The sequence below is a fragment of the Erpetoichthys calabaricus genome, chromosome 6 (genome assembly GCF_900747795.2).
Source record: "Erpetoichthys calabaricus chromosome 6, fErpCal1.3, whole genome shotgun sequence".
Classification (NCBI taxonomy): Eukaryota; Metazoa; Chordata; class Cladistia; order Polypteriformes; family Polypteridae; genus Erpetoichthys; species Erpetoichthys calabaricus.
Genome location: NC_041399.2, coordinates 34,409,722 through 34,437,015, shown reverse-complemented (window position 1 = coordinate 34,437,015; position 27,294 = coordinate 34,409,722). Strand labels below are relative to the sequence as shown.

Sequence of the window (27,294 nt, the reverse complement as noted above, 5' to 3'; positions counted from 1 at the left end):
CACAGTATTCCACTATTCAAAGATGTCTGCGAGACAGACATGAAGGTCTTAAGCATAGGCACGGACACATAAGAAACGATGGCTTCCGAACGGCAATCCTGTAGACAGTACAAAAAGGCCCCTCCTGTTTCAAAGAATCAACTGCTCAATAAAATGAGGTGCAACATCTCAGAAGAAAGGCTAAACGCCTGACAGAAAAACCGGCATCAGATTTTGTCAGCACCAACTGTAGTAGAGAGTGCAATTCCCGCATAGACCTGCTAAGTCATAAAAGACGTTCCATTAGAAGCTGAACGCAGCGCTCAAGTCCATAGTCTCCCCAGACTGACGGATGCCTAGGAATTTTGATGTTGTAGGAAATTTCACTCAATATTGGCTTGGCATTTTTTTTGCAATTTCTCTAAAGACAAGACTCAGGTATTTAAGGGTCATAATGGTCTGTTTTTCTTCCTTTGTTAATTGCCTTTTTCTTGCCATTATGATTGCAATACACAGTGCAATATTGTCCAAATAACATTTTGGAGGATATACCAACACAGTTTAATCCACCATTACTTTTATACAGACAGAGGTTGTTTAAGTAGTCAGCACAGGGTGGGACAATTGTAGGAATTACATGAATCAATTTTCAGGGCTTTATTAACTTCTTTTGCTGAAGAAAAGCTGTTAAGATGTTAACTCATTACATGTTACCTGAAAAAAGCCTTTTCATATAACTCTGAACATTACAGTATGTATTAGTTTTTGGGAACTTAAATTTTGTTCTCCATATCTCTCAGTTTACCTGGTCGCGCTATAAAAATATTCACCACTTGGAAGTTTTCACATTTTATTTTTATGTAAGATTGAATCACATTGGATTTAATTTGGTTTCTTTGACATTGATCAACATAAAAATACTCTTGAATGTCAAAGTGAACACAGATCTGTGCAAAGTGTTGTAAATTAATGGCTAATAAAAACAAACATAATTGGTCTCCCTCACTAGTCATCTTGCATGATCACTCAGTTTCTGCTAAATGCCTGCTCTAGACCGATTACAACTGTACCATATTCTTTACAATTCTAAATGACTGATTGACTGGCCTCCTAACGATTAATCAGTGACTTGGGTATTTTCTTGTCTCTATCCCCTGACTTGTGTTTTTCAGTCACCTTTTCATGGAATTTCTTGGAGTGTTCTTTTGTCTTCATTATGTGGATTAGGCTAACAAACTGAATCACCACAAATTGGACTTTACAGATAAGGTGCATTTATTCTACAATCAACAAAAACCCTTAGAGACAGGTGGTCTCTATTGAATTAATTATGTGACTTCTAAAACCAATGGGCTGCACCAGTGGTGTTTTAGATGTGTCATATTAAAGGGGCTGAATACTTATGTGATAAATTATTTTGTGTTCTATATTCATTAATTGGACAACTTAATTTAGACGAATTTGTAGAGACCTATCGTCACTTTTGATATTAAATAGTCTTTTTCTCTTGATCAATTTCAAAAAAGCCAAAAGAAATCATTTCAGAATAATGATTAAATGTTAAAACTTCTAAGAAGGCAACATTTTTTGAATACTTTTGTAGGCACTGTATGGGTAACACAGAGAGCTATATATATATTTATTTGTGGTTTCCAAAAATTAATGAATGAGGTAGGCAATGCAGCCAATAGTGCACCTCAGACAGCATCTGGTGTAAGGCCAGAATCAACCCTGGGTGGGATAGCAGTCCACTATAGGCAAGGAGTGCTAAGAAAATAAAATTTAAAATATTACTTTTTATTTAAAATGGTTTTAAATATTTAGGTTGGATAATAGATGGATGGATTTTGAATACCAGAAATCAATACAACATAATTAATGTGGAGACAGCAGAAAGCAAACTTGGATTAATTTACTTAAATTACTTCTGCATTAAAAAAGTGAAGCTACTAAAATACAGAGAAGAGCACTACCACACTTTGAATAACACAGAATAAATAGAACTCTTTTAATGTTGTTTTAAAATAACAATAAATACAACAGTACTACAGAGACATATTCATGAAAGGGGTCAAATATAACTTGTTAAAAATTGACCAAGTTAAAGTTGATGCCAGAAACAGAGTGGCTACTATTGATTAAAACACAAGCACACTTAATCACTGATTAACAATTCAGAATTATTTGCACATTGGCAAAGATCAAAGTCCTATGAGAAAACCTTCAAAAAGACTGAGAGAACAGGTACACTCGACATAGAAGAAGATTGAGCCAGGGTCTGTATGCCACAGCTCTGCTAAACCCTTTCATCATGACAAAGTTAAATAACTCCTTTTGCCAGATAGTTTATCTGCTACAACAGCTGATAGTATTTCAATTTCTACTAGTCATGAGTAATATATGATAAACACTCTTCAAGGCAGACAGTCATCATTCACCCTAATCACTTGGCCATTTGCCTCATCTCTCCAGCAACAAATAAACCAAATCAATTTTTCTTGTAGCATTTTTAACCATTCCTTTCTCCTTCAGCTGCAGCTGCTATCTAACCCCTTTGAAGGGTGTTGTTAGTTGAACCCCTGCTACAGCAAAAACATTTGGCATAGCAACAAAAATTTTCAAACAAAATACTTTTTGGCTGCACCTTGTAAGATCAATGTGAACATGAGCTTCAAACCTGAATTATTGCACCTTTCACACAAAATTGGCAAGCAAATGCTTACAACAAGAAAGCCAGACAGACAACCAGAAAGGTACATAACACAACTAGGTAAAAATACATTTTCATCTTTCTGACAATTTATTATTTCATGGTTGAGTTAATGTAAGTGGCATTACATAATGTAATAAGAGGGAGCATACTCCTGGCATCTCTCCTAACCCAGAAAAATTCCAGAGACTTAAGGCAGTGGTCGGCAAACCGCGGCTCGCGAGCCGTATGCGGCTCTTTAGCCACTTGAGTGCGGCTCTGCCACGAATTGATTTCGACTACGTGCGGGCGAGCGGGGTGTCAGTCGGGTTGACGTAACGCAAGCGGGCGCGGGGTATGCGGCGCGGAGGAGGCACACGCGACTAACGCACGAGTTGAGCGAGAGTGAGCCAGTCACAGCTTGTCAGTAAGTGTGTACAGTGGTCAGTGCCTGGCGTACCGAAAAGTCTCACGCGAGCGACGAGAGTACCTTAAGCGCATTAAGCTACTTGTATCTTTCAACCAGCTGCAGATCTCACAGGTATTTTTGGCATCAATTTAATAAGTTGTTCTAACTTTGTGTTGCTGCTTTTATTGTTATAAAACAAAACATGTTTTTAGGTGTCACCCATTTGACATGGCTACAAAGAAGAAGCAAAGAAAAACGGAAGACGAAAACCGTGAATTTAAAGTTGAATGGACGGAATTGTTCGCGTTTATACAAAACTCAAATGGCCTTCCGACGTGCCTTATTTGTCAAGAAAAATTGGCGCATAACAAGAAATCAAATTTGGAGAGACACTTTACAACTAAACACGCATCATTTGGCAGTAAATATCCCGCCGGTGATGCGAGGAAGAAAGCTGTTGAGGAACTTCAGAAGAGTCAACAAAAATCAAGTTCTGTATTTAATTATTGGGTGCAATCTTCCAACAATGTTAATATTGCAAGCTTTATTGTTAGTCAAGAGATTGCTAAGAGAGGCAAACCATACACAGACGGTGAGTACATTAAAAGTTGTTTTATAAATGCATCCGAAGAGCTATTCCGGGATTTTAAGAACAAGGCAGAAATTCTTAACAAAATTAAAGAGTTACCACTGTCTGCTAAAACAGTAAAAGATAGGACAGTCAAAATGTCTTCGAATATAACCAATCAGCAAATCGAAGATCTTAAATTGGTTTCAGCTTTATCAATAGCTGTTGACGAGTCTTGTGACATAAATGACACAGCACAAGTTTCACTTTTTGTTCGATTTATTTCGTCTACGGGTCCTAAAGAAGAACTTTTAGGACTATTGCCACTGAAAGGTCAAACACGTGGCGAGGATATTGCAAATGCTGTCATTGAATGCATGGAGAAACATCATATTCCACTCGATAAAATTGTTTCAATTTCAACAGATGGGGCAAAAAGTATGACCGGAGTGAGAAAAGGTTTTGTTTCTATTTTGACGGAAAAAATTAATCACGAGATACTTGTTTACCATTGCATCATTCATCAAGAAGCGCTTTGTGCTCAGACATTTCCAGAAGAAATTTGCAATGTTATGGAATTGGTGATCAAAATTGTCAACACAATTGTAGCTAAAGCTCTTTATCATCGCCAATTTAAAGAATTTTTAGTTGAAATGGAGAGTGAATACGCAGATCTTCTGCTGCATAATAAGGTACGTTGGCTTTCAAGAGGAAACGTTTTAAAACGTTTCGCTTCCTTATTATTAGAAATTAAGGCATTTCTCCTTGAGAAGGGTGTTGACTATCCTGAACTAACGGACGATCAATGGATCCAAAAATTTTATTTCATGGTAGACGTTACGTCTCATCTAAATAATCTTAATCGTAAACTACAGGAGAAAGGAAACACAATTTTTTCGATGTTGGAAGAAGTCATTTCATTCGAAAACAAATTATCCCTTTTTGCTCAAGATTTTGAAAGAGAAACATTAATTCATTTTCCAAGCCTGCTGAAACATCGCCAAGAAAATAACTCGGTAATTGACATTTACTATTTCAAAACAGCAATTTTAAATATGAGGGAAGCTTTTCTACGGAGGTTTCAGGAATTCAGAAATAGCATGGCTACATTAGCCTTTGTTAAAAAACCTCTCAGTGCTGATGTAACAGAACTGAATTTTTCTCTTTTTAATATTGACATTGGCGCTTTTGAAATGCAATTACTGGAGTTAAAAAAAAAAGAATTATGGAGCTCGAAATTTGAACGCCTTAATGCTGATCTGGAAAAATTGGAGAAAAATAAATGTGATTTTAGTTCACAGCACAAGTGGTCTGCTTTGAAAGACCTGGAGAAGGAAGACATGATAATTTTCAACACCTGGAATAGTATTCCTGACTCATATGATCAGTTAAAAAAACTAGCATTTGCTGTTCTTTCACTCTTTGGCTCTACATATTCATGTGAACAATCTTTTTCAAGCATGAACCTTATCAAAAGTACATTGAGAAATCGTCTTATTGATGAGAACCTGGAATCCTGCTTGAAATTAAAAACAACGACATACAAGCCTGACTTATCCAAACTTTCCAAGGAAATGCAAGGTCATTGTTCACATTAAATGCGTGTTTTGTCATATTTTTATTTTAATGTAAAAAATATTTTTTTGTCAATAAATAAGATTATTATTATTATGATATCTGGTTTTATTTAATGTTAGTAGCTAGTTTAAACCGACTCCTAAAAACATGGTTCTTGAAAAGAAATTTGGCTCTCAAAAGAAATCTTAATCGTTGTACTGCTGATCTTTGGCTCTTTTGACTAATGAGTTTGCCGACCACTGACTTAAGGTATCAAAAATAAGATATGTTTATTTTAAAGATGTACAAATAGGAGGCATAAACAAATGAGAACTCACGGTAGAAAAGATTAGACCAGGCAGGAAAACTTCCCTTTACCTTGTGTTCCTCATTACACAGGGAAGCCCTACTCATATACCCACTTCTCAAATTACCACACTATAGCAGTCTCTTCTTAACTAACCACTCAGTCTCTATCAATAATTTGACCTTCATTCTCCTTTCTGCAATTCATCCAAAATTCTAGCTTAATTCTCTTACCATCTATTATGGCCAAGATATTAAATGGCAAGTCCACAGGATTTAAAAATTATATTAGATGGAAAAAAACAAAGGCTTTCAAATAACAGAAAGGAAAAACAGTCAGAAAATGGGACAAGATTCAAAATGCCAAAGGAATTCAAAACAACAACAAAAAAATTACTGTTAAAAAGTCAAGCAAAAGATCATGACGCTGAAGTAATATCTATTCTCTCAAAATTGCTAAGTCGCTTGTACTTTAAGATTCAAGGAAAGGATGCCAGGCATCTTTTATAATGGCTGCGGCCCCGAAACCTGTGTTGCTCTTAAAGATGTGTGTGTGTTTTTTTTAAATGTAGTACATTTAATTGCACCAGAATAAAAACTGTTAAGTGAAGTTTCTGTATATAAATAAAAGGCTAAGGGTTGTGTCCATTATATGATTACTTGCAAACCACATCCTTCATCTTGGTCTTAATTGAAAGCTGCTTACATGATACGTGCTGAAAATGTGGCTAGCAGCAACCTTTGCAAATTTATCAAAGTATGAGTCGTTCCTATGGCAAACTGCATAGGCAAACTGATCGAAAAGGTGACATGCTAAAGAAAAAGAAGAGCAGCAACAACTGCTGAGCATGAAGCAACTTCTTCATAGAAAGTAGAAGAATGACAGCCCCAGTATCCACTACACATCAACAACATTCGGTACGGCAATCAATTGGTCCTCGCAAGATGCTGGAGCTTAAGCCTTGACCTCAGGAAGACCGGAGGACTACATGCTTTCTAGTAACTAACAAGTTTAAAAGAAATCCCTCATTAACATCAGTAGCTTATATGGAAATCAAAGGGATATATAACATAAAACCTTCAAATTAACCAAATGAGTCCATTTTTAAGCCACAAATATTTCTTAGTAATGATTTACGCCTTAAGATAATATACTCGTCCCTTTAGGGACCAGCCATTAGTATCTTGCGTCAGGGCAAAAGTGCAAACAGCACTATCCCAGCTTCACTGGCGAGGCAAAACATGCTACTGCCTATTAACTTGGAGGTCTTTTGACCTTCCAACAGATGATTATTAGAGAACCAGATAGAAATAAGCCATGGTACGCCTGAAGGAGTTATTTTGTCCATCTGTTCGTTGCTCTGTGTTATTGTGGTGGTGCCATGTCTCTTCCAGCTCCTAACCAGTCAGACCCAGGTACAGTAAAACATTTGTGTCTTACTACATCCTTTTTTCTGCTACTTTAACAGCACATTTTCCAAATTAGGTTTATCAACCAATCACTTTCTCAGGTTTGTGAAATTTGCTTTGTGAGATGTACAGTAAAGCACAATGCACTGAGGGAAAAAAAACAGCTGGCTAACAATATCTGAGGGATAATACTTACTGGTGAAATCAAATTAACTGGAATTTCAAATGTCAAAAGCATTCTGTTCCATGTACTCTTCCAAATCTCACACTCTTTTCCTCCTTTTATATTTGTTCCAACTTTAAAGGTGTTTCTACGACTGTCACTTCCAAATAGAGACAGGTTCAAAAGTATTTGGATAACGACACAATTTTGGTACACCACCACAATGGATTTACTTTTAACAATTTACTTTCATGGACAGCTCTTTGGACCTCATATTGTGAATTCTCAGTGACAGCTTCCAAATGAAAATTCCACACTTGGAATCAATTCCAGACCTTTTACCTGCTTAATAATGAATGAAATAGTGAGGGAGCTGCTCCAACCTGGCTATGGAAAAGCTTGTCAAACAAATATCCAAATACTTTTGAACCTTTGAAAATAGGGGGACCATGTCTAAAAATGCCTGTCATTCCTAAACGGCTCATATGATATTTTTGGTATACCCCTTAAATTAAAGCTGAAAGTCTAGATTTCAATTACATAATGCTTTCTTTATTTCAAATCTATTTTGGTGATGTACAGAGTGAAAATTAATGAAAACTGCGTCACTGTCCAAATATTTAAGGATCTGAATGTATTTTAGAATTCCTGTAAAATAGCCTTTGTTCTACTGTTTTCAAAGTGTTGTACACTAGTGATCAAACTTTATTACTTTAGCCTGGGTACTAAAACAAAAATTAGCTATTGAACTATACTGACTATATATGTTAATACACGGTGGTGTCACTCTGGACATGTTAACGTCAAAATCTCCACTTGCTGCAGGGATATCGAACTGTTGGCCGTAAGTTTACGTCCCTACTATTTGCCCAGAGAGTTTGGACATGTCATTGTTGTTATTGTATACATTCCTCCTCGGGCAGACGTGGAGTCAGCGAGTGACATCATCCATTCCGCTGTTGCTAAGTTACAAACGCAGCACCCTGAGGCGCTTGTGCTAATCGCTGGAGACTTTAACCATGTGACGCTGGACAAAACATTACCTGCATTCTCCCAGTATGTGCACTGTAACACCCGGGGAAATAAGACTATTGATTTACTTTATGCAAACGTTAAAGACGCATACAGCGCCTGCGCTTGGGAAAGCAGATCATAACCTGGTTCTGCTTCAGCCTCACTATAAACCAAAAGTTAGAGTCCTACCTGTAACCACACGATCATTCAGGAAGTGGACTCCGGAGGCTGAGAATACTCTGAGAGAATGTTTTGGAACTACAGACTGGGATATCCTGCAGGGATCTCATAGTGAGAACATTGAGGAAGTTGTTGACTGCACTACTGACTACATCAACTTCTGTATGGACATTGTAGTTCCAGTAAGAACAGTACGCTGCTATGCTAACAACAAGCCATGGATTACAAGTGACATCAAGGGCCTTTTGAATCAGAAGAAAAGGGCTTTTAAAGACGGTGATCAGCATGAGCTCAAGCGTGTGCAGAAGGAACTCCGAATCCAACTCAGGGCGGCGAAGGAGCAGTACAGGAGAAAGCTGGACCAGAAGTTGCAGAATAACAGCATGAAGGAAGTGTGGGATGGGATGAAGATCATCACTGGCTGCAGCTCGAAGCGGGGTACCACCATTGAGAGAGACGTGAAGAGAGCAAACCAAATGAACAACTTTTTTAACAGGTTTGACCACCCTAACCCACTCTCACTCTCACCTCGGAGTACTGCACCCTGCACACATCCTTCTTCTGATACCAGCATAGGAAAGACATCCCCACCCATAATTACAACAGCGCAAGTCAGCAGAGAGCTGAGGAGACTTCGTGCCAGCAAAGCAGCGGGTCCAGATGGAGTATCGCCACGACTGCTGAAGGTCTGTGCATCGGAGCTGGGGGGTCCTCTACAGCGCATCTTCAACCTGAGCCTGGAACAGGGGAGAGTCCCGAGGCTTTGGAAAACATCTTGTATTACCCCAGTCCCAAAGGTATCACGTCCTAGTGAGCTGAATGACTTTCGGCCTGTTGCTCTGACATCACATGTGATGAAGACCATGGAGAGGCTGCTGCTTCACCACCTTAGGCCACAGGTTCAACACACCCTTGACCCTCTGCAGTTTGCATATCAGGAGAAGGTGGGAGCGGAAGATGCCATCACCTATATGCTACACCGATCCCTCTCTCACTTGGACAGAGGCAGTGGTGCTGTAAGAATTATGTTTCTAGACTTCTCTAGCGCCTTCAACACAATCCAACCTCTGCTCCTTAGGGACAAGCTGACAGAGATGGGATTAGATTCATACCTAGTGGCATGGATCGTGGACTATCTTAAAGACAGACCTCAGTATGTGCGTCTTGGGAACTGCACGTCTGACATTGTGGTCAGCAACACAGGAGCGCCACAAGGGACTGTACTTTCTCCGGTCCTGTTCAGCCTATATACATCGGACTTCCAATACAACTCAGAGTCCTGCTATGTGCAAAAGTTCGCTGATGACACTGCTATCGTGGGCTGTATCAGGAATGGGCTGGAGGAGGAGTATAGGGACCTAATCAATGACTTTGTTAAATGGTGCGACTCAAACCACCTACACCTGAACACCAGCAAAACCAAGGAGCTGGTGGTGGATTTTAGGAGGCCCAGACCCCTCATAGACCCAGTGATCATCAAAGGTGACTGTGTGCAGATGGTGCAGACCTATAAATATCTGGGAGTGCAGCTGGATGATAAATTAGACTGGACTGCCAATACTGATGCGCTGTGCAAGAAAGGACAAAGCCGGTTATACTTCCTTAGAAGGCTGGCTTCCTTCAACATCTGCAATAAGATGCTGCAGATGTTCTATCAAACAGTTGTGGCGAGCGCCCTCTTCTACGCAGTGGTGTGCTGGGGAGGCAGCATTAAGAGGAAAGACGCCTCACGCCTGGACAAACTGGTGAGGAAGGCAGGCTCTATTGTTGGCATGGAGCTGGACAGTTTAACATCTGTGGCAGAGCGAAGGGCGCTCAGCAGGCTCCTATCAATTATGGAGAATCCACTGCATCCACTAAATAATGTCATCTCCAGACAGAAGAGCAGCTTCAGCGACAGACTGCTGTCACTGTCCTGCTCCACAGACAGATTGAGGAGATCGTTCCTCCCCCAAACTATGCGACTCTTTAATTCCACCAGGGGGGATAAACGTTAATATTTAACATTATACATAGTTATTGTCTGTTTTTTTCACCTGTATTATTATCATTCTTTAATTTAATATTATTTATTGTATCAGTATGCTGCTGCTGAAGAATGTGAATTTCCCATTGGGATTAATAAAGTATCTATCTATCTATCTATCTATCTATCTATCTATCTATCTATCTATCTATCTATCTATCTATCTATCTATCTATCTATCTATCTATCTATCTATCTATCTATCTATCTATCTATCTATCTATCTATCTATCTATCTATCTATCTATCTATCTATCTATCTATCTATCTATCTATCTATCTATCTATCTATACCTGTAGCAATTACTCATAGATAGATACAACATCCCATTCTCTCCTTTACTAATAAAACAGGTGTTGCAAGATCATGTGTTTTTACTGTGTTCATCATATTTTAGTTGCTATGCTAATGAACGTAACTTTGGCTCCAAACCAAAAAACAATTACAAAAATCTAGTGCTTGCCATTTGAAGTATACTGTTTTAACAGATCCATTAACCAAATGCCTCTTTGAGTAAGCGCTTCTGCCAACACATTCAGAATTGCATCAGAGAGGTCTACCTCCTGCTTCAAAGTATTATATATAAGCTGCATGCATGTCTAGCCAATGTGAAAGTTTTGAAATATTAACAAAATACAGTTTATTTTGAAACGAACATATGGAGCAATTAATTTAGTCATTCTTGTAGACTAGAAACAAGTTCAGAAAAGCTGGTTAGTTAAATAGACAAGTGTACCCAGGCACACTATATTAATAAGAATGAAAAGCCTCTGGTAGCCTTTATAGAGTCTATGTATGGTGCTGCATTAAAAAGCAACTGACTGCCATCATTTGTAACTCAATCATTCACATGTGTGATACAAGGTAAGGTAATTAATACTTACTGTTTATTACTCAACCTCATATCAACACATTCTCAAAGCAAATGCAAATCATGAATTTTTATTTCTGAAATAATTCAGAATGGAATAAATGTTGTAATAACATTGCCTTGAAAGACCAGTGTGATTTTAACTTTATTAAGCTGAACTAAACAGGGTTTTTAAATAATAGGTGTGATACCTGTGATACCGCACTGAAATTCAATTGACATGACAAACAAGAAATTAATTATTTTATCTCATTATGAATTCTCTACTGTGCCTTGTGTGTCTTGTAAACCTGAATTGAGCTCCTGCCCGTTTCAAACTCTTTGTATGTCCCTGATTTTACAGATGACTGACATTTACAAATTATACATTATTTGAATATAACTGAAAAAAGTGCTAAAGGAGTATTACTTGGGGCTACTGAAAAGTTGTACGTAGTCCAAATCTTGTCCGTGAACCAGCAATTGATGATCCTGGGCCTAGAAGGCTAACAGTTGTACAGTTTTGTTCCTTTATTATGATATTTTATGTCCTTCTTCCTGTTCATTACATGTTTAATAAACCACTTTACTGTAATTGTTTGCATTCTTTAGCATTTTCTGGGTTTATAAATACTTTGAGAGCATTCCTTACTCTTGACAATCAGACATGCAGAAAATCTGCCAAGTGCATTTCTTCTTTATATACAGTGTTTAGTAAGACCAAAATGGGCATTCAGAATAAAACATTAACTGTTATTGTGCATTGTATTATTTGCACAAGACCTGAGCATTTAAGGTCCTGGGATATTTTATTATTTTCCCACAAAAAATGTTAGTGCCAGCCTGAATGGTTCCTTTATTAAGCAGGGAAAAAAAGTCTAGCTAGTCTACAGGTCTTTATATCAAAGGGCACACTTACACACAAAACCATACCAAGCCAATTTAGAGCTGACAATGAACTTAACCCATGGATCTTACAGTGTTTTATTCTTCCTTATCTTCAGATTATTGACATAAAGACAGCCAGCAAGCTAAGCTGCACTCTCCACATACCAAGAAGAGGTTTGACATGGTGTTAAATATGAAGGATGTTTCTCAAGCACTTTTTTTTTTCCTAATACACTTTTCTAATGTACTGAACAAGTGATATAGAAACAGGTGAAATGAGTATATTGGCTAAGACGAATGTGCTTTCTTTAAAATAAAATTAAGTTATGTATTTTAATACATTCTTGTATGTCTTTGGGTCATTCAATGATAAACATTTCAGTTGGACAATAAGGCAATACTGTACTTTCACTGTATTCTGTACATGTGACTATACCACTAATAGTACTACTGATAATAGATTAAATGACTAACTGATACAGGGGTTCTGGCCAGTCCACAATGGAACTGCAAAAGTTTTCTAGGTTTCACAATTATATGATACCAATGATGTGATACCAGGTAACTGCGTTTCATTTAATCAAAGAAAATGAAAGCCAACTTTGAAATAGAAAGAACAGTCTTCATTATAATCTACGTATTTCCCATACCTGTGTTGTCCAGGAACTCGTAGAAAGAATCAAAAATGCAATATTTTTGTTTGTTCCCACCTATGAGTTTTGATTTTCCATTTATAAAAAGTATGCCCAATCAATTAACCCTGGCCCACATAATGTTTCGAATTCATGTGTTTGTGATAGACCTCTTCTACTCGATTACTTAATCAGCAATTTATATGCAAGAGATTCTTCACTAGTTAGTTAGAGTAGCATTGTAGGAAACATGAATCATTACATTATAAAAGTAGGGCACTACAAAGAATAACATTACAATCTTGGCAGCAGCTAGGTATATAGGCAGTGCCAGGAGTTTAGATGGGTTGCCGTCACAGGAAGGCAGAGCATATGCTTATACAGAGTACCCCCGGCATCCCAAAAATGATCTTAGGCTTTATCTGAGAAAGTCATTCCAGATTTTAAAGTTCCTTCCATTCACAGGTCCACCGTATACTGACTCAAGATGAGACAGTGAAGTTTGATATGAAAAGAATCAGAAGATGAGATGTAGGATAGAAAAAAAATGCTATGGAATGGTCCATACAGTACCTCATGTAAATTATGCTTTAGCAATACTGTGGGAAAAATACTCAACAGAATATTTTACAATAGAATGCAACTAATTGTACTGTATGTCAGTTATTGTTGGGCATAGGTCAAATGGCTGTTGAAAGACATGGAGATAAGTACTGGAACAAATACAATAGGCCAGGGGCCTGTAACAAGATAAACACAATGCAACTTTGTTTGGAGAAGATAGGCACATTTTTTCTGAAGTTATCATATATATGTCTCGGCGTTCAGGGCAGATATTTTGGAAACTGGCTATTCTAAAATGTTCTGTCTTTGCTAGGATATAGTCATCTAGGCGATCTATATAATGAAAAAACTCAATGAAAATTGTAATTGTAAGATTGTGAGAGACACCAAGCTAAAACCAACTTTTTGAGATGTCTTGAACATAGAAGAATAAGAATCTGAACTTAACTCATTAGCAAATTTTTGATCCAATCACCAAACATCCATTTACATTGAAGTAATAAAAAAAATCAAAGGTCTAAGAAACAAAAGTAAGTTCAAACAACAAGAAATCTTTTAGTCAGAACTAGAATTACACACCAAAATAGGTATTACCCTAATCTTAGACACTTAAGAGATGCATGTGATATGGTTGTTCTGGTGATGTCACATTCAGTATAGTCCTGGTGCTTTCTGGGAAAGACTGTCATGGAAACCAGGGCACTGTATACAGAAAATGGCAGTGTAGCAAAAAAACAAATCCTTTTCCAGAAATCTTCTATGAAGAAAAAAAAATAGCAAAAATTAATTCTCTGAGTGGAACAAAACCAGAATAGATGTATAAACATCAAATAAGGACTCTTGAACTGCCACAAGAAAATAAAGAAAGTCCCAAATCACAATACGCTGGACCTAGAGTTCAAAAAACAGCATATGGCAAAACGGGTGAAAAAAAAAAAAAAAAAAGATCCCAGATGATTTGAGTTATGATATATTGGAGATTTATATATATATATATATATATATATATATATATATATATATATATATATATATATATATATTGTGGCAGGCGGCTGGGGGTGGTACCCAGCCGGGACGCCCAGAAGGACAGGAGGAGGGCTCATGCCTCCTCCGGACCATGCCTGGAGGACTCAGGACCCCAGCACTTCCGCCACACCAGGAAGTGTTGGGAGGAAGAAGAAAAGAGGCACATGGAGTGCTTCCTGAAAGGCAGCCGGCACTTCCGCCACACAGGGGCGTGTCAGGGGAAGATTGCCGGGAACCACCTGGAGCTCGTCCAGGTGACTATAAAAGGGGCCGCCTCCCTTCATTCAAGGCTGGAGTCAGGTGGAAGAGGACGAGGTCTCAGAGTGAGAAATAGAGGAGAGAAGGAGGCGGCCTGAAGGTATTGTGGACTGGCCTGGACTATTGGGGTGATTGGTGCTGTAGCACTGGGTTGTGCATATTTGGACTGTATGCATAATTGGACATTGTATATAGGGTAAATAAACGTGTGTTGGGACTTCAAAATGATGTCTGTCTGTCTGTGTCCGGGCAATATGCTACAGTGGCATAGTCGGCAGGATGCCGGTCCGTCCAGTTGGACCGGGCCCGGTGCAGCAGCAGATCACACACATGTACCGCGGGAGCGGCGTATGCACAACCCAGCGGGAGTGAGTTACCACTGGGGCCTATATATATATATATAGGTGTGATGAACTTGAATTGGTACTAAGGTGGGGAGAAACGGTTGACCTGGTATATAGGAAGGCCTGGAAAAGCATAAGGATTTACTAATTTCCCTCCATTTATCATGTGCCATCATTATTCCAGGTATTTTTTCCCTCCTTTGTGTAGTTATTTAATAGCACAGGGCCTTTACTTTACAACTTAGACTTCTTTGGCATTCATTCAGAGTTCAATGAAGTCTTGAGAGTGCCCCCTACTCTCAAAAAATCCCTTACAATGCACTTTAGAAAGCAGAAAGAGATAAAGAAAAATGATGATTAGTCAAAGAGCTCATTGACAGTCATGGGTTTTTCATTGATTGAAGGCTTGTAGTTATTGCCTTAGAGCTATAAATGTAAATGTGCCTGTACTCATTTAAATACAGTTTTCTAGCAAATGTTTAGTTTGAGCATATTTTACTTCTATATTATTTCATATACATTCCAAATTTATAATTTAATGGACCTAATCTAAAAAGGCAAGATAACAACATAATCTCTGAACCACAATAAAAGTAAAAATGAAATAAGAACTGAACTAAAACTAAAAATTACCATTTTCAAAATCTTTTTAATGAGGTGTGCAAATTGGTCAAAAGAACTGAAGTTGTATCATTGACTTGGAAATGAATAGCTAAAATAATTCCCACAGGAAAGCATCTAGGCATTGGTCTTAAGTCAAGATATATAAAAGAATTCATTTCTGGAACCAATTATAAAGAAAAAAAGGAGTGATTTCTCATTTTACATTGCACTTTTTATGATTGCTTATTCTTACATACCAAGTGTTATGAAACAGACAAATCCCAAATGTATGTAAAAGTATTCAAAAAGAACAGCACTTTCAGAAAAAGGAGTTGGCAAAAATAAAGATCTCAGTTGCCTGACATAGTTTAAAATTGTAATACTGGGTGTGGGAAACTGAAAGGATTCTGTTGTTAGACATGTTTCGGTGGAACAATTACTCTGAGAAAGCAGCAGTCAATACAATTTACAAAACTTTATAAAGTAGGCTTACTAACAAATCTAAAGTATTGATTTGTGTTCTAACACATAAGATCCAAAAATCAATAAGACACTGCAAGAAGTACAATGTAAGAAATATCTCTGCTATCAGGAGGCTTTGTCTGTATTATTTAGTGAACAAAAATACCCAAACGGTGCCATATGCAAAAACAGAATAGACTTCAAAGAAAAAGAGAAGCATAAGGTAACACAAGCAAGATCACTCTGAATTTGTTGACTGGCTTAATGTAAAATGGGATATCTAAGCTGCTTGACTCAAAGGAGCCTACTATATTCAATTTCACAAAACAGACACATACTCAAAGTTAAATGAAATTCAATGTATAAAATATACTAAAATGCAATCCTTATTCAATTTGTGTATTTAATTTGTTGATGTCATAATTTAAAAAAATCTAATATTTATTGCTTATTAATATAGCACACAATGGAGCACATAGCATTTTGTTCCACAACCATGCATTAATCATGCCAAAACTAAATAAAATCAAAAGGGGTAAAAGGTGTCAATAGTGGAAGTAAGAGGTGTTCCATTCACAGCCATATGCTATCAATCAGCGTGAAGAGATTCATGATCTAAAATAATTAAATATTATAATGAGCATCAAGATGCTACAGGCGTGGTGATGTCATGCAGGACGCACAGTTTGAGCCCCTAGACAAATGTACGCATTTATTGTTTTATTCAAAACATGCAAATGTCAGGGTTACCTATTTGAATATTTTTTTACATCTCACCAATAGGTTATCTATGTAAACGTTTGCTTCAATTGAGGATTTGTTTACCCCAAGGAATACACTGGTTTAATTTTTGTTTTGAATAATACTTTTGGATTTGATTGTGATTTTTGTTTCGAGCTGTTTATCACTGCCATTGATTCCTGTTGCCAGGACTGTTGCAGAGTGGGCGTATCTCCAGAGGTTGTGGCCTTGTCAATCATGACACAACAGGATAGAAGGTCATGTAAGGATATACTTCCTCATCCTACTACACAGATTCCAAAACCCTTCAAAGCTTTTAAAATATTTTCTTTGTTTTGTTTCTTTGGTTTTTGAACTCTCTACAATCCTTCTGACTATGATTTTGTCTTGCAATTTGGTTACTGACAGTTATTCTCCTGGTTCTGACCCTTGCTTTGGTTTTTTGACTTTATCCTTTTTTTTTCCTGTAGCCCTCTAAAACCTTGTGCTTGCTGGGCATAAAAGCAAACTCATTCCAGGGGACCCCTTTCACACAAGCTATCTGCCTCAACAGCTGCAACTGGAAAAGCCGGAAAGCCTCCTATTTCAATCTTCTGTGCCATGGGTTCCGAGCCCCTGGATAGTGCTAGAAAGCTATAGAATATAAGGGTTGCTCCTAGGGATTTCACAGTCAATCAGCTAGTTGATGCCAGATCAATCAATATGTGCTCTTGTAAACTGACCGCTACACTATTACCTCTTACCCTGTATCACATTATTTGCAAACTGACAAGCTCTCAATAATACAAGACTACGGATTCCAGTAGTAGATAGGCCAGTAGTAGATAGGCCAGTAATTTGTTGCTGCTGTGCCCTCATAGTCTGTTGCTTAACTCAATGACATCAGAAGTATCCATTTTATTACTTCAGTATCAACATCTGCAAAATGTTTGGCACAGTATAAATGAAGAAGAATAAAAAAAAGAGATTAAACAATGGAGAATCTGACTATCACAATGGTGCAAGAATAAAAAAATATGAAAAACATTGATACATTGATAATTAGCAAAAAAAAAAAAAACTAATAGAGTAATTAACATTTTCAGTGAGACCAGAATTACACCATTAATTGTTTTATTAAGCCATGTTATTTATTGAATTACACATTTGTAGCAAGAACGTAGGCAGGATTGGAACACCTTCTTGCCCCTTTCCCCTCGATACTGATAGGTCACTTGATTTATTTTTAGTTTCAGAACAATTAATGTGTGGTTGTGGAAAGAAAAGAAATAAATTTCATTTATTGTTTGCTTGAAGCGCATTGTAACAAATGTGTTTTTTTTTTGTTTTTTTTTTACTTAAGGCTTGTTCAGTGTGCAATCAAGTGAACATTAATTAAAATATAACACACCTTTGTACTGTACTTCAAATTGGCTCAAATATAGTGTGTTTCAATAAAAAGCAATTAATCATTTGATAGATTTCTTTTTAACTGTGAAACAAAACAATCTTGCCAAATCTAATGTATTTTACACATTGGATTGCATTTAACTTCACATGGATAGTGTTACATACTCAAAAAAGATAACAGGTTAGAATAAATTACACATAGGTAAAAACAATTATTTATATTTAGGGTAATCTGCAAACAAAACTGCCTTGGAGTGTTGTGCAAAACACTAAACAAAACTCGATTGAAATATTAATTAAATCAAACGCAACATCATCAAGTAAAAACCAGACAGTACACTTCCTATTTCTGGTGACAATAATAATAAAAAGTAAGGACAGACAAGCAGATGTAGCTGCTTTGCATTACAAACTTCACAGTGCATCATTACTGAATCCATCTACTTCCATATGTTGGTTTTTAAAACAAACTAGAACACTTCTGAATGAAAGCATTGTATCTCATTGTGTGTGTGTACTGCTTTGGGCCATTTTTGTTTTTCTGATCATGCGCCATGCTTCTTTATTCCCAGTCAATAAAATGAATAATTTGCTATTCTGTCTGCTAAGGAAGCACCCTGACACACACACTGTCATCTAGAGTATAAATAACCTTCAGTGGTATAGGGTAAATCGTAAAAGAAAGCAAAGTACTGTAAACTATTTTACAGTCAAGCCCATCTCAGCCACATCATTCTACATTGTACGTTTCATTTCAAGAAATTTTAATACAACAATGAAAGTCCCATCACACCAGCAGGAGTACAATTCTGGAGGACAAATTTTAGATATTGAAAAAACAAGGAGGCATTTTGTAGAATATTAACGATTATCTTGATGAAAATATGTACAACGATAATTAATTCTTTCATAATTAAATTGTAGTTTAGAAATAATGAGGAATCCGCAGAGTAATTGAGCTATACTTAAGAAACATAACTGCCATATAGTAGAAATAATGAGGAATTAGAAGAGTAGTTGTGCTATACTTAAGAAACATAACTGCCATAAAGTAGTTACAATATTAGTAGGTCTCATTCCTAGTCTGTGTGTTGTCTGTATGCAGTCTGCATGTTCTCCATGTACCTGCACATGGTACTCTCCAGTTTTCTTTCCATGCTTCAAAAATGTCTATGTTATGTTAATTGGTATCTCTAAATTCCCACTCTACATGTTAGTGTGGATATATGTATGAATGTGCCTTGTCCCATGCATGGTTGGTTCCTCCCTTGTGCCCAGTGTTGCTGGAATAGGCAATGGCACCCCACTACTCAGAACTGCAATGAATGACTAAATGTATGGGCAGGTGGCTGTTAATGGGAGAAAGAATTATTTTATAGCTGAGTTTGGTTAGGGGTGGGGAAGGGAAAGTGCTACACTAGCATAACAGAAATTTAAAGTTGTTTGAGAGTTATCATGCAACCCCTTTAAGTCCTTGTATGTTAAAAATCATAGGATGAACAGCTAAATAAGATGTATTTTCTGATACATTACAGCTATAAGGTATCAACCAACAGGATAAAAAGGAATATGAATTCTAATCAATGAATTAATTAAGCTAAATATATCTAATTACATTACAAATGACAAGAGTATAATTTAAACAAAGCAAGTCTGTAAAAGACATCTTAATGATTCCTAAAGAAGATGATAACCTCCTAACTATTTTGACATGTACAGGCTAATAACCTGCTAGGAAGTAACCAGAGACTTATCTTTGTATGGCATAATTACACTGGTCCATTTTTAAGTTTACTCTGACATTCTAGTCATTAATGTATATAATAAAACAACACAACTAATCAACTATCAATATGTTGTAGAAAATCAATAATCTATTGGATGAAAACATTGCAGTTTAGCATATGATGAGCACTGTACAAACTTGAATAAGGTATTTACTCAGTCTAAATGTTATTTAATTATCTTAGCTAAAGGTGCTCTGTAACTACAAATAAATAGATACTGTGCACAGTTGGTTCTTATAGGTAGAACACTAACACTCAAGGATAACAAAACAGACATTCTTTTCATGGCAACTGGAAGAAATTGCTTTTGCTCTGAATATAGGTTTGCACAGTATTTTATTGCTTTATTTATTTAACACTTCAAACAAAATAAACCCATGCAAGCAAAGCTACCATATCAAATCAAAGTGTTTTGAAAAATGCATTAACTAAGTGAGTAGAAACACCATCTAAATAATTAAGTCTATGCCTTGTCAAGTCCATGGAAAAGTATCATTTATTGTATTGTTAGCATAGGTTCACAACTTGAATCATGCAGAAGCTGGTTTCTTCACATCTCTAATGAGCAACAAAAATACAACATGTCTTTGAGATACTAACTTTATTCACCTAAACGTAAGTCAAACAGAAAAATAAGTTTGGTGTTTAATGCACCACAAAATGAATAACTGACAGGTGAAATGAATTGAGCCAAGGTTTTAGATGATAAGAACAGAACACACTTGAAACCAGTAAGCAATATCTTAGTAAATGTCACAGTTTAAGATGAAACCAGTGCAACATGTACTGTATATGTATTTATGAGTGCATCTCACTGCTTCTCTGGGCTGTGAGGTGGCTCTGAAGCTAGGGATCTGCATTGGCAAACAGAAGGTTGCCAGTTCAGATCCTGTAAGCGCCAGAAGTGACTCTACTCTGAGCAAGGCCCTTAACCTACAATTGCTCTCTCAAGAGTCAACCTAACATAAATAACTCTGGAATGAAAACCACAGTTTCCAGCAAGAGAGGGAAAATCTATAAAGGCACAAGTGTAAATGTATTTGCATACATGTACTTACTGTGGTAACTCATGGTATTTGGATCTCAGGTTTAATTTGAGACAGTAACGCTTCTGTGCAAATTTAGAATGCATTCGTATGGGATTTTCAGTGTGACAGTGTGACTTTCATTTCATAGAGTCAAGATCTGAAATACATAAGGTGGTGAATTTGGCAAAGAACAAGCCATATTCTCAAGGTGCACATTTCAGAAGCAAGGTAAGACCACCTTTAGGATTCAAAAGAGAAGTGATGAAGATTTTATGTTATTTATTTACATCAGCGTTTCTCAACCTTTAAGTATTTGCAACCCGAGTTTTCATAACAGTTTTAATCGCACCCCCCTAATGTTTTTTTGAAACCCTAATAAAATTTATTCCTATATTTTTTGCTGCTGATACACAGCTACAAGTTTAAAATTTCCCTACGAATAGCGAAATTACACCACATATGGCAACATTCGCGCCCCCCTTTTTGTTACTTCTACTACTTTTATGTTTGAGAACCGCTGATTTACATACATATTAAGACTTTTTTTTTTTAATGGCACGGTCAAAATCACAATTTTAAAAAATGTTGTGGGGATATCCCACTGATTTTTAATGCAGAGTTTATGGTTGTACAAGGATTTTGATTTAAGCCAAAGTGTGTGGAAATGATATTAGAAGGACTAGTGACTTTAAAATTTTGCATGTATTTATAACATTTTATGTAAGTGCTCATATATACTTTCCACACAGATTAGCTCACAATGACAAAAAAAAAACCTTTCCTTCAGATGCAATGGTTCACTTTGCATAAAATACCAGAACATAGCAGACCAGCTGAGCCAGGTATGAAAATGGATGGGACTACATGCCTAATACGCTTACAACCAATACTGAATAGCTATAAACCAGATTTTTTATAAGAAACTAGCCCAAGTCAAATCAATCTGATCATTGATACCATTACGATTTTGAGTGGCCAGTAGGAACATTCATTTTAAGAAAGGTGTCACACCACTTTGGAAGAATATGTGATTCCCAGACACTCAGGTGGAGAGTCACAACAGATTGTCATTGAGCCCTATGTCCACGCTCTGCACAATCAGCTGAGACGTGGCACTTATCATGCTGAACTCACTACAGAGGGACTTCATTCAAAGGATCCGTTATCAAGGGTACCATTGAGTATTCACCATTGCAAATTGCATTTGTACAGGTGTTTGGATGAGTGGGTTCAAAATCTCCATTGGGGTTGGTACTCAGAAGTAGCATGAAAATATACAAGAATTGCATTGTGCATAAACAGGCAGGGGCAACATCACCTTTAACTACTGGTCACATCTGTTGCACACATCAAAGAAATTATGTATGGGAACATCTTCAAGCACCTTGGGCTTAATACTGTATATGACCTACACTCAACGGCACCAGTTACCAAATGTACTGGAAGAATTTCCACATATTGCCGATTCCTAACCAGACTGGTCTTTCCAGTCTTAGGACCACCACAAAGAACAACAATGCAGAACTGTAAAATAAAGAAGAATTAGAAGTCTAGAAATTGCTATGGTTAGGGGTGACTAAGGAAAGCCATAGCATCCGGTTCAGTTTGAAATCCATCTATTAGTAATTAGTTTGATACTGGAGCCCCACCTGACAGAATTGGACAAAAAGCAGAACCAACTGATAGGGCATCAGCCCACTGTAAGGAATGCTCATACTTATACCCATTTCACCCATACTGCACCAATTCAGAATCACTGATTAATGTTAATTGCATAACTTTGGGGATGTGACAATAGGGAAATGGAATAAACCTTTAGGGACACATGCAAACTCCACATAGAGTCGGATTAGGATCTGAAGTTCCAACTTTAGAAGCCTGAATTAGTATTGCTAGGAACTGTGCTTTCCACATATTGAAAACAATAAATAGATACATTTCATAAAAGATACATTGTATTTGTTCCCTTACTAAATAAACAATCCAATAATTTTCTAAACAATCCCCAACAGCCACTGACTTCTTTCTTTCCAAAATTATACTGCGATATAAAAGTAATGATACAGAAAACTGGATAATAAATGATTTGTCTTATGGTCACAATGTTTCAGTAATATGCAGTATTAAATCTGAACGTTCTCATTTATACCTGTACTGACAGAGAAGTCTTCATTTAAAAAGTGTGGTACAACAACAAATAGCCAGTATAATACAAGCAAATTGAAACATATTTCAGAAAGACAATAAAAAAGAGTTCCAAAACACATTTTGTTTCTGTACCTACCCATTAACATATTGCTAGAAAATAATTCAGAGAATTACAGTGACTCTTTGAACTCAGCCAGCATGTTATTATCCTTTCCAATTCCCAGCCTGGAATCTTTTTTTAATTACTGTGAGATACAAATTCATTTCTCAAAAAAGGCAAGAAAAAAGAAATATTTTAACTGTCTCTCCGACAAGGCGACAATTAAAAGCTTATGTGGGTCTTTAAAATACAAACAACTGTAGTAATCTTTACCTTCAGGTAATGTTATACATGTAGCGATCAGTCAGAGCAAAAAAAAAAAAAAAAAAAAGACAAGAGCTAACTTTCATTTCTTCTGAATCCTTACTACGGAAAACACATATTGCCTGCAAGAGGCCACATGAGAAATTAATATTGTTTCCATATGCCAGTTTTCAAAATGACTACATCTAAGAAAACTACCACAGGAATAAATGGGTCTTTTTAATAATGCATTTGTATGCAGTTAAAGCACTTTCTGTCAGACCACAATAAATGCCGGTAAGAGCATGCATGCATTTTTTTTTATACACATCAGAGATTTCACTGAGACAGAAACAGCTGAAAAAAACAAACAACACAAGCCTGTTTGTTAAACACAATTGTGCCTTCAAATTCCATCAATTGCAGCCCTTCTCTCAGCAAGAAAATCAGGCTTTAACTTACCTCCATTTTCTTCACCAGTGCTGTTATTTGTCTCCGTCATTTCAGTACCCTCTAAATCAGATTCACACACAGGCTCACTTGCCCCATCAGCAAGGCTTGGAGATTCTTCTTTCTACAGAGAACGCATTTGAAAAGGGAGGAAAAAAAAAAAAGAGCTAAAGCAATTGCACAGTGTGAATGCTTGTCTGAATTACACAAATGCATTTCACACATTGATTCACTACTAAGAAACCTAAATCACTTTTGCCTTTCTTCTTCATTGCTAATAACATTAGGTTCAAATGTTGTCTTTTTTTTCTGCCTGGAATGGCAACATACTTCCTTGCACACTCGACAGCAGACTTGCCTTGCAGCTTAAATTCCATCCAGGCAGTTCAGTGTTCAGACTACTGCTACAGAAACCTAAATCCTTTAATGTTGCCTGTGTCTGCTTCCTGAATCTTGACCGTTACAACAACTGAAGGCTCACAAACCATGGGAATGAGCAGAGCAGTCTGGAGTCTTGCCAATCCTGTCTTTAAAGCGTTGTTTTACTGTTACTATTATTATTAACATCAACAGTAAAAATAAATTATAGCATTTAACATAAAAAATAAAAACACTCACCTCCTAACTTGCATGTTTTGTCATATGTGAGTTATGTGTGCTTTTAACAATTTAACAAGCAAACCTAAACAATACCATAGCTGAAAGGAAATTCTGTCATAAAAAAAAAAAAACTCCCAAGACAAAATCGGAAATAAAAATTTCACAGTGGCCCCTTTCAACTGAAGTATCTTGGGATGTGCTTCAGGATTTCTTCAGTTTGTGCGTGCTTTTTTTTTTTTCTTTCTTAAATAAGGAATTAAGCCTCCATTATGAAAACATATCGCTGTTCAGCTGCATCTGCATCGGTAATATCAGTTTACAAGAATAAATTAAAACAGGCCGTTAGACATTTAAATTCTTATTAGATTATTTCAAATGCTATTCCCCAAGCATGACGTGTACAGTGCATGGGGAAATATTTATCTATCTTCAGACTGACAAATCAAACAATTGCGGTAACATTCATAACTGTTTTTAAATAGTTTACTTAAGTACTTTCCCACAAATTAAAGTAAAATTACTGATGAGGAAAATAAATCTTAAAAAGTAATAGAGGCACTGTGCAGGTTTTCATTACCATATAAGCACCTGTGCCAAGTGAATAAAACTTTTTTGAGACTTACTTACTTTTAGGGCATAAAGTCCAGACTTCCCTGGGATTTTAAAGAAGGTTCCATCCCCAACACGAGTGTTAGTATGAAGCATGGCATTCAGGCAAGCCAAGGGAGAGGTTCCACTAGCATTGGAGAGATGAAACAGATTGAGTGCTCCAAGTAATAAAAGCATGCACTTTCTACTAAGGCTTTATAAAAATTCTTCCAACCATGAAAGCACCTAGGTTACAATAACAGAAGCAACACCAATCTAAAACATTTGCAATGTTCACATGGGTTTGGGTGGGGGGGCAACATAATAACAACAACAGATCAAATATATAATCATACAGTTTTCTATGTCAAAGCAAGTACTTTTATTGCACTGGAGTCTGAGTCACAAATCATATTTCTTAAGCATTTTGTTTTAATTAAAGACATTTAATCAGCCTCTTTTAATATTATGTAAGAGACTGTGTGGCATAGTAAACATGAAGGATCAAAACTTAAACTTTAAGAGCATCCAATAGGATAAAAGAACAAGGAAAAAAGGTGCAAACCCTGCATTAATGTAACTTACCTTACTTGAGGAACATGGATCTGTTTAAATCAACCAACAACATATTGGCACAGGAAATTTTGTTAGTGCATATGACCAGAAGGGATGGATACATATTACGGTTCTCCTTTACTCCTATCTGAGGACACTGAAGCGCTACCTAACGGTGCTCCTAATCAAGATAGAATTTCGCGCACAGCCCAAACTGGAAAGGGTTACACAATCATTTTTTTTATCTTACATATATATATATATATATATGTTTTCTTGGTTCTCATCATAAGGAACCGACGAAAAGAGAATAAATTACTGCAAATCCTTTTGTCATTCAGCCTTATGGATGGTTAGCAAATCAGCGGGATATAATCAGAGATGAGTGTTGTACACAAAGCATGCCGGCACATACAAGTCTATTGACAGAGAGATTGATGCCGACAAGATGCCTTGTGAAAGTGTACACACAAAAATACGGCGATGCAAGCTATTTTTTAACCCACTGCAGCTGAAGCAGATTTTAACAGATAACGCATGTTTGCAACACGTCAAACAGACTGCAGCCAACGGCACGATAAAAATGCTTTCACTGTTAACTGTCTGGCTGGCAAAAAATACGCAGGCACGGTGCCGCCCCTTTGCGTGGTTCTATGAAACAAAGAAGCAGCGAAATAAATGTGTTGCTGTTATTACTGCTCGCACTTATTCAGGATTAAAAATATTTGCTCAGAAGACGTGGGAGTAAACTGATAATTAGCCTGCGATATGTAACAGATCCAGCTTCTTAACAGACACACTAACATTGTAGTCCTGCGAGAGGCACCAAGAATATTTAATGTCCTCCGAAAGGAGCGCGTGTATCAGTACCGTTCACCACCAAGACCCTTCACAGCTCATTTGTGCCAGTGGCAGTTGTGAATTATTAGATGGCCCCGATTCATATGATAGGACGGCATTCCCTCGAGACTAGTTTACGGACCGCAATGGATTTTTACATGAACTTTATAAACGACGTGCACACACACACACAATTTTAACTCGAGTCCCCGTATTAATATAAAGCATTCTTGCACATCTGAAATCCATAATCGTCGTGACAGATCATAAGTAACCAGACAAAACGTTCACAGGGCTGAGTTATATTATGAGACTGATCCAAGAAGCAGAGTACAGTAATCAAGTCACAAGACGTGTCCATTTCGTTTAATATGGGCTGTCAGTACTCAGTACACAGTGGAGGCTGGTCATGATCTCTTTTCAAAGGGGAGATAAAAGCTAACAGAGATCATAAAAATGTGACGCTTGCTTAATAAAAGATGACAGAGATTAAACCGTGATTCAATTTCTTTTAAACAGCTGTTAGTCTGACTGAAGCAGTGGCACAGGAGAGCGCAGTGTTTATCAAAGAGCTCTAGATCGGGACCCGCTTAGGCTTTGTCTTCTCGGTCTCGTGTCCCGATCCCCCACCCACCCCCTTATCAACCTTTAATTCTCTCAATAACGATACAGTCAAGTTTGCTAATGAAGATAGACTAATTGTCACAAGTTACTATAGTGATATGTTCAGATTATCTCATTAGTGGATTGATGTTTTTCTTTTCTCTCTCTCTCTCTTTTGTAGGTGCCTACGTTTCGCAAAAATATAAATGAATAGACAGATTCAACATCACAATTCAGTAAGCCAGAAACTGCAAACGTGTGCCTGTGTTCAGGAGATAATGACAAGTCTA

The 27,294-nt window shown here is 37.0% G+C and overlaps 1 protein-coding gene across 3 annotated transcripts in view; it reads right to left on the bottom strand.

Moving 5' to 3' along the window:
• LOC114653266 (putative Polycomb group protein ASXL3) overlaps positions 1 to 27,294 on the bottom strand; it is a 304,922-nt gene that overhangs the window by 130,684 nt on the left and 146,944 nt on the right. Inside the window, exons 3-4 of one of the 3 annotated variants that reach the window (XM_028803472.2) lie at positions 25,046 to 25,154; positions 23,831 to 23,942 (exon numbers count right to left, since the gene is read on the bottom strand). In XM_028803472.2, coding sequence (XP_028659305.2) covers positions 23,831 to 23,942; positions 25,046 to 25,154 — 221 coding nt within the window. Of the gene's footprint in view, positions 1 to 23,830; positions 23,943 to 25,037; positions 25,157 to 27,294 lie in introns of those variants that run through there. The other 2 variants (XM_051929094.1, XM_051929095.1) reach the window with 2 other exon arrangements.